This window comes from Balaenoptera ricei, chromosome 14, assembly GCF_028023285.1.
Source record: "Balaenoptera ricei isolate mBalRic1 chromosome 14, mBalRic1.hap2, whole genome shotgun sequence".
In the NCBI taxonomy this organism is placed as follows: domain Eukaryota; kingdom Metazoa; phylum Chordata; class Mammalia; order Artiodactyla; family Balaenopteridae; genus Balaenoptera; species Balaenoptera ricei.
In genome coordinates, this window is record NC_082652.1 from 973,234 (window position 1) to 989,799 (window position 16,566).

Below are 16,566 nucleotides of genomic sequence, written 5' to 3' on the forward strand. Positions count from 1 at the left end.
GTTAGTGATAAAGTTGGCATGTAATATGCTTCAATAAATACTCACTGCATAGGGACAGAACCACAGTGCAGCTGAGGAAGTGCTGCTGTCTTGTACAAGGTAGTACTGGAGAACAAGAACATTACGAAGAAAAATAAAACGCACCGGGTCCTTCCTCCCCGTGTGGCTTTGGAACACGGCGGCCAGGTGGACACGGTCTCTGCGGAGAGAAACGGTGATTTCACTGAAAAACTCCATCCCTTCTAGTTCTGCCTACCGTCTGGGGGAGGAGCGAGAAGAAAACCTCCAGAAGAAAACCTCCGTTCTTCGCAACACTACTTGGTTTCCCTGTGTCTTGTTTTCTCTTCACACAAATGAAATGAATACGACTGGTATCTTATTTTAACTTGAACAGTAGCTTTCTATGAAAGACAAAACAAAAAAGCATATAAAAAGGTCAATTTATTATACCTTTTGTTTGGTGGGGTATCAGTGCCCTTTAAAACCCTACTATTCAAGTACAAATGATTGTTTACAAAGTATTTACAATTTCGGTCTTCTTCCTTTATATTTTAAAACACAACAGCTATCTGGTTACAACAGTTAACAGAAAGTCCTGAAGGTGGCAAAAGGGAAAGCCTCGGCCTCAGGAGGCTGACTCGAGCCTCCTGCTTCCCCCGCCCCCGATCCTGCAAACACCACCCGGCCTCCCCGGAACAAATGTCTCTGAATTAAAGAAACACTGGCGACTGCTTTCCATGGTGGCCAGTTCCAGTTTGACGGTGTTTTTGCCTGCTGTCTTTATATTTTATGTTCTGAAGATTTCTCTCCATCCTTACCATGATGCACTGGGTGCGAACCCTGTTCTACAAGGCAATGCGGGATTCTGACCACAGCAACAATCTGAGGAAGCCTGGAAAACATCGTCCTAAACAAACTCACACTTATTCTTCAATATGGAAAGTTTAACCTTTAAAACAGAAGGCGAAGAAAACAATACACTGGACCCTTTACCTAAATGACACTGTAGAAGACTATGAGGTCAGTGCTGACATCTAGATGTTACTAAATCGACTGATACCAGTAACACGATTTTCTGTCCCATATTTTGCAACAGGGAATCGCTGAAGAAAACACACTTCTTTCACTCACATAGTAAGACAGGGCAGGAGTCCCACACTGCAAATATTCAGACCCTAGTTCTGTTCTTAGAAAGCTTTTGAGAGATTTTTCTAAATTCTCTTCTAGTGTTCTAGATTAATAGAGGACTTCTACTCAGGCAGCTATGTCTAGGATATTCTAAACACTCAACATTTCACCATCATCTACAAAGAGACCGTCAACACCCCCATGAAGGGTAAGAACAAAACCAACAGGCTGCACAAGTTAAAATAAGCTGAAAAGGGGAATTCCTTTTTAGTTCTGCACATTTGCGGATTTAAAAAAAAAAAAAGTAGGAACTCTCCTCAGTACCCAGATACGAAGCCCAGAAAGCCTCCTGCATGCCGTACTCTCTCATTACAGCACGTGCTGAACCCACAATGAACAAGTTAGAAGGCAAAGTATAGTGTTCTGTTTTGATATGTTCAATTAACTAGAACGTTAAATCCCGTCCACTTTGAACACCTGGTCTTTACTTTTTTCCAAATTTCTCACCAGGAACTCAAAAATGAGCTGCCCGGTTGACTTCACTAAGGTATCAATCGCCATATTATTGTCCACATATATTGATGGGAAACAAAAAAATTCGGGACAGGACACTTTCCTTTGTGTCATATAAAGTGACACAAAGCGGGGGGAAACCGATTGATTAAAATTAAAAATCTCTCAGTATGCCGGAACTGTTCCTAAGTACACACAGACCTAACACAACCTGATTTCCTGGACCAAAGCTGTAAAAGAGGCACAGAGACAGAGCAGAGAGGGTGTCATTAGACACGCGCCTTTTGCTTGGGTGGACACTTCCAGGTAAGCAGACATCGTCAGCCAATCAAGCCCTTTGCAGTTGCCACAGTAAAAAAATAAAAACAGCAAATACAGGGCCTCATCTTTGCCCCTCAACCACGGGCCCCCCACCCCAAGTTGCCTGGACGGCTCTCTGCTTTACGCAGAACCCCAAGTGGGCGATCTACTCACATACGAGACATGACGGTCTAGTATGAAGAGTTTACCACACCCATTTCTGTGGCTAATACTTGTAGGTGCATATACACACCACCTGTACAAGGAGGCTTCTCACCTCTGCACGTCACACCTGGACTGGGCACGAAAGCAAAGGGGTGATGGCAGGCCGCCCCCTTAGCAAGAGTCGCGCCTCACCGAGCACTCAGCGGTGCCATCTGCAACGTGACAACACTTGCACCGCAGTCTGGGCCCCGAACCATTCCCAGACGGGAGCCTCACAAAGTTTGCTGGCGCTGCTTCAGTAGTCTAAGTCCAATTACAAGTTTATCCGAAACCTGGGGAAATATCGTGGATGTGCTGGGATGGGGAGCAGTCCCAAAGGTTCCGTTTACATGGAAACCGGTCACTCTGAGGGACGCGGCACGGGATGCTCTTTGGAATGAAAATTCAGTCACAGATCATTCCCCTTCAGCACAAGCTGGGAACGCGTCATGAATGTGCTTCAATGCATGTCAGTACTAAATCTCTCCTTTAAGAGTCCAAACGAGTCACATTTTAGGAGGGAGGGAAGAAAGCACCTTGGTTTTCCCTGATCTGAGATGACCTACCTTTGATATTAGACAGTCTTTCTCCTCTTGAGGGACCATACTGCGTTTTCAGTTAGGAATAAAGAACCAGGCAGAGACAGATGCTGTCAGACCACATTTTAGCCTCATAAGGTCTATTTTATGACTCACTGCACCTTCCAAATGGTTACTTGTGATGTGCAAAAAACACTGTACACTCACAGAGAAATTCTAAATGGCTTTCAAGACCCAGCACTACTGCTCTGGAGGAGAAATTAAAAGGTAAAACATCTAGGAAAAATTGCCACCGTCACGTTTTCAGTCAGTCACATAACACATGAAAGGGGGGGTTCGCTGAGGATCGCTGCTCCAGGCGCTGGACACCCTGCATGACACTGTCCTGGGGCTCAGTAGATAAAGTCTACCCCACCTTGGCGGGACGGCGGAAGGCACGGGTGGCCCGCCTGGGGCCGCCCCCCTCTCCCGACTAGGGGCACGGAGGCTTGGTGGGCGTCTTTAGCCTGACGGCAGGGACTCTCATCTGGAGCTTGGGCTGCTGGTTCGGGCTGTCGGAGCTGGCCGGCACCTGGGCTGGGCTGGGAACCCCGGGGGTCTGCAGCTGGGCCGCCGCCGTGGTCACGACTTGCTGCTGCATGAGCTTCTGCTGGACCACCTGTGCTGTCGCTGTCACCGCGGGGATCATCTGGACCTGCTGCCCGGCTGCTGTGGCCTGGGTGAGGGTCACGGTCTGCGGGGAAGCCTGAACCAAAACAGAAACACACCCCTAGAAAACGCAGATCAGGCGACACGAAAAATTAGACATCCTTGGGGGTGGGGGTGAGAAACTTAACTGGCGCGAATGCTTCCGTGAAATGTAAAAACTACCCGACCTATCAAAATAGGACCTCTGGTTTCTAACCAAACAAAAACAGAAAACGAAATTATTGCTGCTTTTAGCTACAAGTGGATGCCTGTGGGGAAATGATGACCGGGGACTGGTGCTGCTGGTGTTCGGCTTCTAATACTATCTGGTTTCTTGAAATCTACATGCCAGTGTGATTCTGAACAAACTACAATTATTTTAAAGCACTGCTTTTATACAGCCACATTTTTAGCAGTAAAAAAGCCGGTAAGAACCGAAAGCTAGGCTCTGTTGGGAAGGTAAGTCCTGGCTGTCCCCAGTAGTATTTCTACTCTAAGACCCAAGGTCGATATGAACGGATTCTGTTTTCTTTCTTCGTTTCCCTAAAACGAAGGTGTGGTGGCTTCAGCAGGCAGGCGGCACCTAAGGTTTACTGGCTGAAGGAAGGAGCCCAGAAATGAGCCCCTCAGCACGTGTGACACTGAGTCCAAACACATTTGTTCAGGTTTTTTTCCTGCTAGTCTCAAGATATCAGGTGTTTTCCCCAAAGTTAATTTTCTTTTCTGTATTATGAAAATCACAAGCGGTTCTCTAGGAATTAAAATTCTATTTCCTTGGATGAAAAGCAAGAACTCTCTTCGTGGGAACCCCCGACAGCTGCGGGTCTCCAGGTCCTACCTGTTGGGAAGCAGAGGCAACCTGCTGGATGCTGGCCACGGGTGTCTGCTGCTGGACGACTTGAGGGAGTTTCGCAACCTTGGACAAAACAAAAAAGCCAAAGGGAGACGCCAAATGAACGTGTGCGCAAAAGAGACTTCTCGCCCTCTCTCCTTCTCAGTTCTTAATGCAAAAAAAAAAAAAAAAAAAAAAAAAAGACGACGGTGGTCAGACGACACAAAATAGCAGTTCTCAAAAGTGTGCTCGCCTGGAACCCCGAGAGAACCAGTTATTTCACCTTTGCACTGAGTAACGACTGCCTTCCTAATCTGTAATCACATGTAATTTGAAGTTTATTATCGGTCTCGTATTTCAGACAGTCACATTTTTCTTTTATAAAAAATCACTACAAGTCATATGACAGAGTGACATGGAAGATGGGAGTGCCTGGGCACCACCCCACGTGTGCCCCCACTGTCAGGGGACCCAGACCAACACCAAGGTTCAGCCCTAGTCCAGAGACATCTACGCCCAAACTCTAAAGTGGTTATTTCATCATTTTTCTACATTCTTCTTCATCACGATTGAGATCTTCCTGTTTATAAAACAAAGCCTTCCACCCAATGGTCACTTTTTGTAAACCTGCCTATCTTGCTGTCCTGCTGTAATAAGACGGTTCAGGCCACTTGTGTCTACTCAGGGCTTCGGGGACACCAGATCACAGAAGCAGAAGGGGCTCCCGCGTGGGTAGCTGCTGGGGGCCGTGGAAAGCCCCCTCAGGTCTCTAACTGGCGGAACAGGGATGAAAATAAGTCTTGCCCAAGATAGTCCTGGAGGAAATGTGAAATTATATGATGTACTTGCAAATGACAAGCTCCCAAGTAAATATGAGTTCTCATGGAAATTAAAATGAATCACCAGGCATTTACTAGTTTACTGTAACTTGAATCAAAAACTGTGAACCGCATTCACTGACATCAAAGGAACCCCTAAGTGAGCCTGTGCGAAATTTCCTGACGGGAGAGACGTTCGGTCAGCTACCGCAGCGCACGGGCCACAGCTCAGATCGGCAGCCATGAAAATGCTGAGACGCCACGCATAACACCAAGGTGACGTCTTAAAATGCATCGATAAACTTGCAGAAAGTCCAGAGCTCCCAGTGCCAAAACTTAAGCAAATGGGGGACCCCCGAGCCGTGAGAAGGTGCTATGGCAGCTCGTGCCCGAGACCACGTGCTGCAGGGGAAGCCTTGCACTGGGTTTTCATGGCCTCCCAGGTGCAGCAAAGAGACCAAGTCCAAACCCACTCAAAGGAGGAGCTAACAAGAGGGCCGCCCGATGCCCCCTGCGGCTGCGATCCTGGCACTCAAAGGGTCTGTGAGGAAGCCGCCTGCCTTAGGCCTCGGTGCTAGGCAGGGGAGGGGGAGACACAGGCTGGCAGACCAAACCCTCAAGCCACAGCTGAGGTGGTCCTGACGGCACCCATGGGAGCCCAGTACAAGGAAGAACCCACCTTCAACCCAGACCTCAAAGCCTTCCCACAAACAGAGCTTCAAGGGAAACTGGCTCACAAGAAGACAACTCCTATAATGACAAAAACCCCACAGTTCCTGAAGCAAGAACAGCAGAAACAAGTAAAATGAGATGCACACGGACTTCAAATAGAGGAATTATCAGGCACGCACAAAACAGTGTGCTGTCCTGTGCAGCCTGAAAGCACGTATGGGAACAAGAGACTACAAAGACCAAGCAGGTTCGAGACAAAAACAAACAGAACTTCGAAGAATAAAACACTTACAATCACCAAAATTAAAATTCAATGGACAAGCTTAACAGCAGATTAGATCTAATGAAAGGAAAACTCAGTGAAATGGGAGACAGGTTAGAGGACATTACTCAGAATGCAGCACAGAGAGACAATGAAAGGAAAGCACAGAGACTGAAGAGACACGGAGGGCAGGAAATGGGGCAGAGGTGGCATCTAAAGAAACAGCGGCTGGTCATTTCCTAAACTGACAAGAGAGGTCAATGCCCAGATTCCAGACGATCAACAAATTCCAAGCTAGAGCGTCACAGCATTTATAAAACGCCAAAGACAAAGAAAAGATCTCAAAAGGAAACAGAGGGAAAAAAGACAGGTTACCATCGAAGCAGCGACCCGCTGGACAGACATCTGACTTCTCATCAACAACAAAAGACCAGGAGCCAGGGAGTACTGTTAATGTGCTGAGAAAATAAATGTCCATCTAGAATTCCATACCAAGCAGAAGCATCCTTCAGGAACAAGAGTGAAATACAGGCATTTTCAAACACTATGGGAGACTCCAAAGGGTGTACTTCAAGCAAAAGAAAAGTAATTTTACATGAAAAGTGAAAATGAAACAGGATAGAAGGAAACTGCGTGATTGCAGCGGCATGTGAGTTGGGAGGGCCAGGGAGCAACGGTGTTGACAGACCAGTGCTCGAGAGCAGAGCAGAGACGGTGGTTTGTGCTATACTTTTTTTTTTTTTTTTTAATTTATTTATTTTTTGGCTGTGTTGGGTCTTCGTTTCTGTGCGAGGGCTCTCTCTAGTTGCGGTAAGTGGGGGCCGCTCTTCATCGCGGTGCGTGGGCCTCTCACTATCACGGCCTCTCTTGTTGCGGAGCACAGGCTCCAGACGTGCAGGCTCAGTAGTTGTGGCTCACGGGCCCAGTTGCTCCGCGGCATGTGGGATCTTCCCAGACCAAGGCTCGAACCTGTGTCCCCTGCATTGGCAGGCAGATACTCAACCTCTGCGCCACCAGGGAAGCCCTGTGCTATACTTTGAAAAGGTAAATCTGCACATGGAGATTTTAGGATGACCACTTAAGAGAACAGAAAGAAAACATGTAACTTTCAAACGAGTCAGAGGAGGAAAAAAACCCAGAATGACAAAAAATAAATACATAAATGGAACAAGAGAAGGCAAATAAGGCTGGAAAGAGAAAACAGAACAAGTTGAAAACCCAAACAACATGGAGGCTGAAGGCCGCCCCTCCCAGGCCTCACCATAAAGGGAGTGGACGCGTCACAGGTAAAGGACCAGAACCGAGACGCGGCACGGTGAGAGTGAGGCGGCGTCCAGCCGACTGTTCCCGTGACGTACGGGTGGAGTTCTCGGTAGGAGGCACAACAGGCTGCCAGACCAAAACAGTACTTCAAAATAATAAAATTTAAAGTTTCAATTTATGTGCAGCTAATAATAAAGCACCTAATATAAAAAGCAAAAATAGAAAGGAATATAAGGAAAAACGGATAAACCCATAACCAGAATGGGAGAGTTTTTTTTCCTCCATTTTTTTGGCTGTGCCAGGCGGCACGTGGGATCCTCAGTTCCCCGACCAGGGATGGAAGCCGCGCCCCGGCAGCGGAAGCGCGGAGTCCCAGCCACTGGAGCGCCAGGGGAGGCCCAGAATGGGAGATTTTAACTCACCCCTCTCATAACTGACAGAAGCAGCCAACTAGTAGGCACAACACCCCGGATAAACCCGACCTGGAGGTGACAAAGGGACCCCACGCCGCCACAACGCACGTCTCAGCGCACTTCACCGCGGGATCCGTGCTGGGCCGGGTCTGGAGCGTGAAGAACAGCGGAGGGTTTGGCCCAGGCAAGGCTGAAGGTCAGGGAAGACAGAACTGCTGTCCCAGAGCTGGAGGAGGAAGGGCTCAGGTACCAGAGGCACACACCTCCAGGGGGCCGTCCAAAGGCAGCCAGGGTTAAAACCCTGGGCGGGATGAGAGCTGGCTGCAGATGCGAATCTGGGCTCATGGGCACAGAGATGGGCTCAAAGCCTCGAGACTGGAGGGACCACGAGGGGAGGGGTGCAGACAGAGGGTTTTTAAAAAGACAAAACACCACAACCAAAGGAACAAAAAGTTGTAGCAATCTAGATGAAGAAGAGAATTTTCTTACTGTGCTGAAGGGTGATTTTAAAAACCCAACCCCGCAGAACGACCATCAGGAGAGCGATGTGGCCGAGCTTCCTGTCTGCACCTGTCACACTGCCTGGCGGGCGTCCCCGGCACGATGAGGCGGGAATAAGAAAGAGAAGGACGAAGGGGACGATGCCGGCCGCCAGGACTCACAGGTGATGTGATCGACACAAAGGAAATGCAAACCAACTAGAACTGATTGAGGCTGCGGGATTCAAAAGTCAACATACAGTGTCCTAGAGACACAGACAAAAAGAGGGAACTTAGAGCAGAGTATCAGAAAATGCCCATTACTTAGGAATAAATCTAATACACGCAATAAGATCGTTACGGAAAAAAAACTCAGAAAACTTACTTAAAGGGCATTAAAGAAGATTTAAACAGCCAATGATGTATCATGTTGGTGAACCTGAAGTCAAGGCTGTAGAGATGTCCACTCTCCCCCAAACTGATCTACAGAGTCAACGCAGTTCTAACAAAAACCCCATCAGTTTTGACCACGGTGTGTATACTAAATAAGCTGACTCAAAATCGATACGGAAGTGCAAAGAAGCGGGAGAGCAGGCCGTTCCCGACAGCAGGAGGCGGATGCCGAGAGTCACCACGCAGCAGAGTGACGAAGAGGGGGCAGTGTGGGCTCACAGGGGCCGGGACCACGGTGCTGAAGAGGAGCCCCCGAGGAACCGCACGCCACGTGCGCCTGGTCACGCGGTGGGTCGCGGGAGAGAAGGGACTCCTGAATGAGTAGTGTGAAAGTAACAGGGCACTGCGTTCACGTGGAAAAATTAAACTGAACCCCTAATTTTTGGATCATCTCCAAAAACCAATTCCAGGAAGGTTAAAGACATAAATGTGAACAAAAAAATTATCAAGTTTTTAGAAGATGATCTAGGAAACAGCACCATGACCTCTGGGAAGGATTTCTTAAGGAAAGCACAAAAGGCACTATTCAGACACAAAGAGACTGATAAATTCCAACACACTCAAATTCAGAAGCTCTGTTCGTAAAGTGAGTGAGCAGATCAGGCACAAGCCGGGAGAAGTGTGACACACAGACCCAAAGGCAGATGCCCGGGACGTACAGCCCCACCGGGAAGCCCCCCAACAGGCTCGTCCCAAGGGAGGGGCCCCGACGGTCAGCAGATTCGCACCGCTGCCAGAGGAGGGCAGACGGCAGGCCGGCACGGGCCGCGGCTGAGGGACCACAGGAGCTCGGCGGGTGGGCGTGCCCACAGCCCCGCGCCCCGTCCCGGGCGTCACGCGTGTGGCGGGACCCAGGAGGTGGGCGATGCCGGGCAGCCGGCGGCAGCGGAGGGACGACCACGAGCCCTGGAGGAGCCTCACAGCAGAGCCTGCCACCGCGGCAGGACCTGAGCGCGGCCCCCCGGCCACGCTGCAGGGCCCCACGACGCTCTCCATGGGGCGCTGGTTGGCGGCGTCCCCCGCTCTACCTCCGAGCGCCCGCCGCGTCTGCTCCCAGCCCTCGGGCTCCCCGCTGCTCACCTGGATCTGGGTCTGCACCTGCTGGGTCCCAGCCAGTTTCTGGGCCTGGGAGATGGGCGTGGTGAGAAACTGGGTTTTAAGGGCTGGCTGGGTGGCATAGGTGACCTTCTGTGGTTGGCCCTGAGCAGCAATCTGCTGTGCCGTGATCTGAGGAAAAAGAGGCCGCCCAGGGTTAGAGCAGGCAAGGCTCTGTGTCCCCTTCTCAGAGCCACCGGGCCTCCTCCGTGGGCCCCGACTGCCCCCAGACGCCGGCAGCGTGACCACCCCGGCTCCTGGCCCTGCCTGCCCGCTGCCCTGTTCTTGCTGCTGCCCCCGCGGGGTGCCTGGTCCTGGGTCACCTCCTCCCCTGCTGGGAGGTCCCCTCACAGCCAGGCTGGGCTTCATCTCCCATCTTCTGAGGCACCTGGTGCCACGTCTGCTCATCACGTAAGTTAAGCGAGTGAACTTGACGATACAGAAAACACACACAGTTTCCAAATCTAACTTTAAGAATTTGGCATATACTCAAAACTATTTAGCACAAACAGAAACAAACCTGTATGCACAATCTTTACACATTTAGTCTGATTTTCAGTTTTCCCTGCCAGGAGCGTTTAAATACTATTCAGAAAGCCATGCGTGTATGTGGCCCATATGTTCGGTTTACAAAGCCACAGCTCTGGACAGTTTTAACGTCTCAGAAGTCTTCTTTCAAGTTACGTGAACATACCAACTGGCACTTCGGCTACAGCCCTTCTCCTTCTCTCTTTCAGACGCTGGCTAAGCCTCCGTGATAACCCAGCCCGGTCTCCGTCCTGTCACACTGCCTCCCAGCCCGGCACGGCCCACCCCAGAAGTCACTTCACGTCTCCGCACGTCGGTCAGTCTCTGAGAAGGGGCACCAGCCGCCTGCGGAGCCCTCAGCACACGGGGACGGTGCGCCGGCGCGCTCCGGTTCAGAAAGCAGCGCAGATACGACACGGCGTTCAAGAGCCAAGACGTCATCACCTGTACGCCAGGCTTCGGGCCACCAGGGGGCAGACAAGGCAGAAGCCCCGGGAAAGAGAGCGCCTTGCCTCTGCTCCTGCTCGTCAACGCGGCCCCGAACCCCCGCCTCCGAGGAGGACTCGCCTCTGGGGCCTGAATCAGCTCAGAGCTGCCGCCCCGCCTTCTGAGTCAGGGGGTCGCTGACAGCACTCCTCTCACAGTACCCTGTCCCCTCTCGCCCCTCCCTCCGTCCATCCTCTGATGGCGAGCGCATGTGTACACACGTACACACACACACACACGCACGCACACGCACACACACACACATACACGGAGATGGTCCTCAGCTGGCTCCTGTGCACCCAGATGGGTCGCACACCAGGAGCTACACCTGCTTCCCCGAGTCTTTCCGGCCCCTCCCAGTCATGAAGCTCAACACCCTGCGTCCTTCACAGTTGCCCCCAGGAGCCCGCAGTGCATGGGGGCCCCCCCTCTCATGGACCGTGCGCTCCCTCCAGGGCCAGCCCCAAGGCCGTCCTCCGTGCAGCCCAAGGCCACAACCACGGGCTCCCCGGGGCGTGGAGGCCAGGCAGCCAAGCTGGGCCGGCTCAGGACCCTCCCCACCTCCGTGCATCCCACGCTTGGCAGCGGGGCCCGACTCACGTAAAGAGGGGACAACCGGGAACCCAGTACCTTCTGCTGGACGGCGGCCGGGCCTGGGGCGGCTTGCGGCTGGATGGCCTTCTGCTGCTGGACGGCTTGCTGCTTGAGCTTCAGCAGCTGCTGGACGTGCACAGGCTGGGCCACGACAGTCTGCCCTGAGAACACCGATCAGGTCATTTAATCACAAGCGCCAAGGAGGGACAAGGTCTCAGGGCTCACGGTGAGTTCAGCTTCGGTGATTTCTGTGCGGAAAACTACACGCTGAAATGACGCTGAGCTAAATAAAGCCTCCCTTACATCTACTGAAAATGTTTCCAGGTTCACAACGACATTTGGACAAAGGTTGGGGAAGTTAAGAAAGTGAACGGTTAAATCGAGGGACACTTCTGCTAAAATAAACCGTGACACACCCGAGATAGCTGCGGGCCACAGCTACTAACTAGAAAAGGCTTGTCAGCCCCACTCAAGGCTGTATGCAGAGTGGCAGGGGGCGAGGGGTGGCATGAGACAGGCACCTGCGGCTTTCTGCGGCTGCCCGATGGCCACACTGATCCCAGCAACGTTCATGGGCAGCGTCGTGACGCCTGGCGAGGAGACCACGGCTGCGGGCACCGACACCACCGGGGGCTTCGCCAGTGCCACCTGGGCTGGCTGGGGCGCCGGGGCCTGCATCTGCCCTTGAGCCTGCAGCTGTGAAGTGGGGACCCGGGTCTAGACAGTGAAAACAATGGGAGAGTCCAGAGACATTCAGCATTCCACACATCTGCAGACATTTCCCCACCAGTGGTCAGGTGGTGAGAAACTGACACATTCACAAAGGTGCCGCGTGGCAGTCAGCTAATGGAAAACAGCTCACTGTGGGTCGCCTACGTGCCCTGACCGTCACCAGCGGACACAGGGAGCGGGGCTCGGCAGCCCCCGGACGCCCGGGCGCACTGCTGCTCAGATGCGCTCCTGTCCCACAGCGAGCGTCTCTGCCTCCTGCATCTCAGAGCCTGACAGCACCCCGCTCCCGCCACACTTCCTACGCTCGTCTCCTATCCCTCAGCGGCCACAGAAGATCAGCCCGAAATTATGGCCTCGGCCTCCCACCAAGGGCCACCCTCGGTCTCCACCTCCTGTGACTTATCACTCGGCTACCAAGCACTTTTTTCCTTAAGTTATATTTTTTAAAAGGAAAATGGAAGTAGATCCGTTTTTATACATACAAAAACTCAGACTACCTAAGAAAATACGAGGAAGTAAAAATCAGCCATAACCCTAAGGTGCCCACATGTGAACGTGGAAATGATACCCAGCCCACCAGACCTTGTCCTCATCTGTGCGGCTTGCCAGGGAAGTGTGTAAAATGGGATGAATTCTAGACATTTTGTAACCTGCCTCTCCTCCTTGTGCAACAATCCTTCCCCAAAGCTGTGTACTATTCCACTGTGTGCACGCTGTACAGTCTATTTAGTCAACTCCTCAGTAATGGACAGTCAAGTCTCCCCTGATACAAGTTTGTACGTTTATTACTTTGTACTTGTTCTATTATTTCTTTAGGATATAGCAGAAATAGAATCATTGGGTAAAATAATGGGCGCATTTCTTAGCTCAACTGACTCTAAGCCTCTCCAGAGGGAGAGGGTTCCCGCTGGCAAGCCCCGCCCGAGGCGTGGGCTGCCCCAAGGCGGGCCATCGTGCGTGATTACTACTCTGCTCATTTGAATTGGCATTTTCTTGTGAACACAGGTAACACCAAGCTTGCTTTCACAGTTTTTATCCACTTCTAGCCCCTCTCTTACAGACCTAAAAGTGGAGTGAAGCACACGGGAAGCGGAGCCTGGGCCCCCAGAGCTCCAGATCACAGCTGTGTTGTGGGTGACAAGCTGTAAGATCTGGGTAAGTTACTGAAGGTGTGTGCCTTGGTCTCTGCACCTGCAAAATGGAGCTAGCATCACAGCACCCACTCCTGCCTCAGCACCAATCAGGTGACAGGCGGAGAGCCTACGGCAGCACCTGACCCAGAGCAGGATCCCTAATGCTAGCCGTCGCCAGTGCCAGAAAGGGAGCCGCCCGCGCTGGGTACTGGCCTGCCTGATGTGACAGCATCTGGGCTCCAGGACACCGCCTCGACACGTGCCGAATGTAGTTGGCGTTCCCAGACACCCCTTTCACCACACCATCATCCCCTCCTTCAGAAACCTTCGATGCCTCTCCGGGCCTGCAGAGCACCGTGACCCCTGAGCCTGGCTCTGGGGCCTCGCTCGCCCCTCCACCTCCCCTCTGCTCTGACCACACGGGCCTCGTGCCTGGCCTCTGCCCCAGCAGCACCGGGACACCTTCCAGGGGCCACATCTCGCCCTCCCGTCACCCCCCCCCCCCCCCCACGTAAAGCCTGCTCTCTCTCCGTGGTCGGGCTCGCTCCCCAACCCCCCAGCCTCTCAGGCCACCATAAGCTCTGCGACACCGCCATTCTGGAAAGCGTGACTGTGTAAATGTCTCCCACGTGCTGTTTCGCCCTCTCCGAGGAGAACTTAAGTTCCTGGGGGAACGACCGTGCCTTTACTTGTCACATAATACCTGCAAGGGCCTGAGCGAGCAACAACGGTTCAGTTAAAACGGAAGGAGACGCTGCTCTGGGAAAACAAGCGTATCGACCGGAACTTACGAGCCGGGCCACCTGGAGGTTGGCCACGGTGGTGCCCGTGAGCAGGGCGCCGGGCCTCGGGGCCGTGACCGTGGTGAGCTGGGGGCTCTGCTGCTGCGTGGGCTGCGGGGCCTGCACCTGCACCTGCGCCGTTGGCTGCGGGGGCCCCGGCGGGGCCTGTGCTGGGGGCGCCTGCTGGGGCAGCTGCAGTTTCTGCTTCTGCATTTTGATCAGGTGTTCCTAAAACCCAGATAAAGTAATCTTTTCATCAACGTCAACCGTATTCCATTTCGTATATATCTTGGTTTTAAGTTACTGTTCTACTACCCGTTCAATGTCGAAGTAAACAGCTGCTGACGCGCAGTGTGCAAACCATCCTCCAGGCCTTGCCAACAACATTTTTTAAATGTTCCCTTACCACTGGTGAAAACTAGCAACAGTGATTCTCACAGATTAGCAAATTCATAGCAAAATTTCTGGGTTCTTATCGCTTACAAGCAAGGCGATTCAAATCTGCAGCACCACCAAAAATTCTTTAAGTCTTAAAATCGTCGTCCCTCTTGAAATTTTAAAATGTGCTGTAAGATAAGCATTAGCTCTAAATTTTGTACGCCAACTGTCTCCAAATGAAAGTTTAATTGGTAAATAAACCCATGTCTTTAAAAGAAGTCAAAATATCAAGATAAAGACAGCTCAGGAAATATTTTTGGGAATAAAAATGTTTTAAGGAAATTTATATTGAGTTATTCACGGCCGTCCGATCTCGTTCAAGGTGCTGAAAAAGAAAAGGACTTTGCCACTGGTTTAGGAGAGGGAAGGGAAGGGAGTAACAGAACCAGGCAAGTGAGCCGGTACGTGGGGCTCTGAGCAGCTGGAAGAGGGGAGCAGGGGCAGCTGAAGGCCCCGCTGCCTTAGAGCGGGAGGAGCGGGGAGGTGGGAAGGCAAGGCCGTGGGGCGGGAGCGGCGGAGACCAGCTCTGAGAGCTCGCCTCTGCCGGGCGGGGCAACCCTAACTCAGCGCTGTCTGCTGTCTGCCAGCTTCGGCGGCGACGGACACGTTCTGGAGCTGGGCTGTCCAATGTGGCAGTCACAGCCATGTGTGGCCTCGCGCCCTTGAGCTGTGGCTGGTGTGATGGAGGACGGAACGCCTCGTTTCCCCTGGCGCGCGTTCGGGTGCCTCCGGGACGAAGAAGTCTCAGCTGGTGCTCGCACGTCCTCACCGCCCTCCAGCGCCCTCGTCCCCTCTGTCACCCGCAAGGGGCAGGCCCGAGGTCAGGTACTTACTGTGGCAGGCCCGACAGCCAGCTGGGAGTCTGAAGTACCACCTTGCTTTTGTTACACGTTTTTGTGGTTACTTTCTATGGTGAGTATGAATGCTTTTCCATTTGTGGCAGGAATATAGTATTTCCTTTTAAAATGAATGTGTTTACTTAGGTAACAGTACAGCTCGTACACAGATTGGCAAAATTCAGGAACATCAGCACTCAAATGAGAGAAACAATACTGCAAATGAACTATTCCTCAAGAAACCGAGTCTTCACCACCTCGTCTCTTAAAACTGTCGAGGAACACTTTTCACTGACATTTTCTCAGGCTGGGAAAAGGGTCCCTGGAGCCTGAGCACAGAGCACAAGCAAGCGAGTGGGAAGACCCATCCGGAAACGGGGATTAAGGCCTCAGAGAGCTGTGAACAAGCTGGTCGCGTGATCATGGAAGCGGCCCTGTGTGCAAAGTGATTTCTAAAGACAACACAAACACACTTCCCACATAAAGACGATGGCAGATTGTGCAAAACACACTCTGAATCACATGGCACATCAAGGCATCATCACACAGTGTGTGCGTTCGGTTTTCTAGAGGACGCTCACCGGTGTCAACTTGCCCACTGCCTTGATCTGCGCCGGCGCCTGGGCCTGGCCCTGGATCTGCGGGACCTGCACCTGAGAGGCCGCCTGCTGCTGCTGCTGCTGCTGCCGCAGGAGCTGGAAGTGCGCGGGCGTGATGGTTTTCCCCGGCAGCTGGACCCCTGTGGCTGAAGAGGTCGCCTGGTGAGACTGCAGCCCCGCACACGCGTGCAAGCCTGAGCCCTAAGGAGCCTGAAGAGCAGGGCAGGTCACACAGGAAACCAACTCTGCCTTTACCTTGGGACACTTGAGTCACCAAAGACCGCGTCGGGGTCTGCACCGGGGTCAGGCTGGTAGTGACCACAGCCGAGGCCGTCACCGAGGTGACCGCTCGAACGCCCTGAGTCGGTGCCAGGGACACCATGTCGGACGTGGCCGTGGCCGGGGACCCAACTGCTCGAGGCTGGGCGTGGACCACCTGGGCAGGAGCAGAGCCTCCCGAGGTCTGGAAAAGGCGAAGAGAAGAAAACTGTCAGGCTGCTGCGCGACACGCAAGACTCTTTCCCGTCACCGGGTGCGGAGAAAAGGGCACCGAACTCTAAATCCTGGAAGACGAGGCACATTCCAGATGCTGGCCTTCTGACAGGGTGCTGAGGGACTGTTCCCCTTGTGAACTCCAAGCCTGTGCCTAGGGCTAGCGTGGATGGGTCGCCCGCACAAGGGAAGATCGCGACGCTGCCACCCCCAGTCTAAAACACTGCCTGTCCCCGTCCCGCTGTCCTCACTCAAAAGACCTTGTGGTCCCAGGAACCATCTAGATGC

At 52.5% G+C, this 16,566-nt stretch overlaps 1 protein-coding gene across 14 annotated transcripts in view; it reads right to left on the reverse strand.

Moving 5' to 3' along the window:
- Positions 1–422: 422 nt before the first annotated feature.
- The window catches only part of EP400 (E1A binding protein p400), a 114,121-nt gene continuing 97,977 nt past the window's right edge, over positions 423–16,566 (reverse strand). For 12 of the 14 annotated variants that reach the window (XM_059895334.1, XM_059895332.1, XM_059895339.1 and 9 more), the window contains 8 exons: positions 16,042–16,249; positions 15,769–15,932; positions 13,923–14,141; positions 11,788–11,983; positions 11,303–11,427; positions 9,644–9,790; positions 4,210–4,287; positions 423–3,429 (listed from right to left, as the gene is read on the reverse strand). In XM_059895334.1, the coding sequence (XP_059751317.1) occupies positions 3,157–3,429; positions 4,210–4,287; positions 9,644–9,790; positions 11,303–11,427; positions 11,788–11,983; positions 13,923–14,141; positions 15,769–15,932; positions 16,042–16,249 (1,410 nt within the window). In that variant the 3' untranslated portion in view covers positions 423–3,156. The other 2 variants (XM_059895335.1, XM_059895337.1) reach the window with 2 other exon arrangements.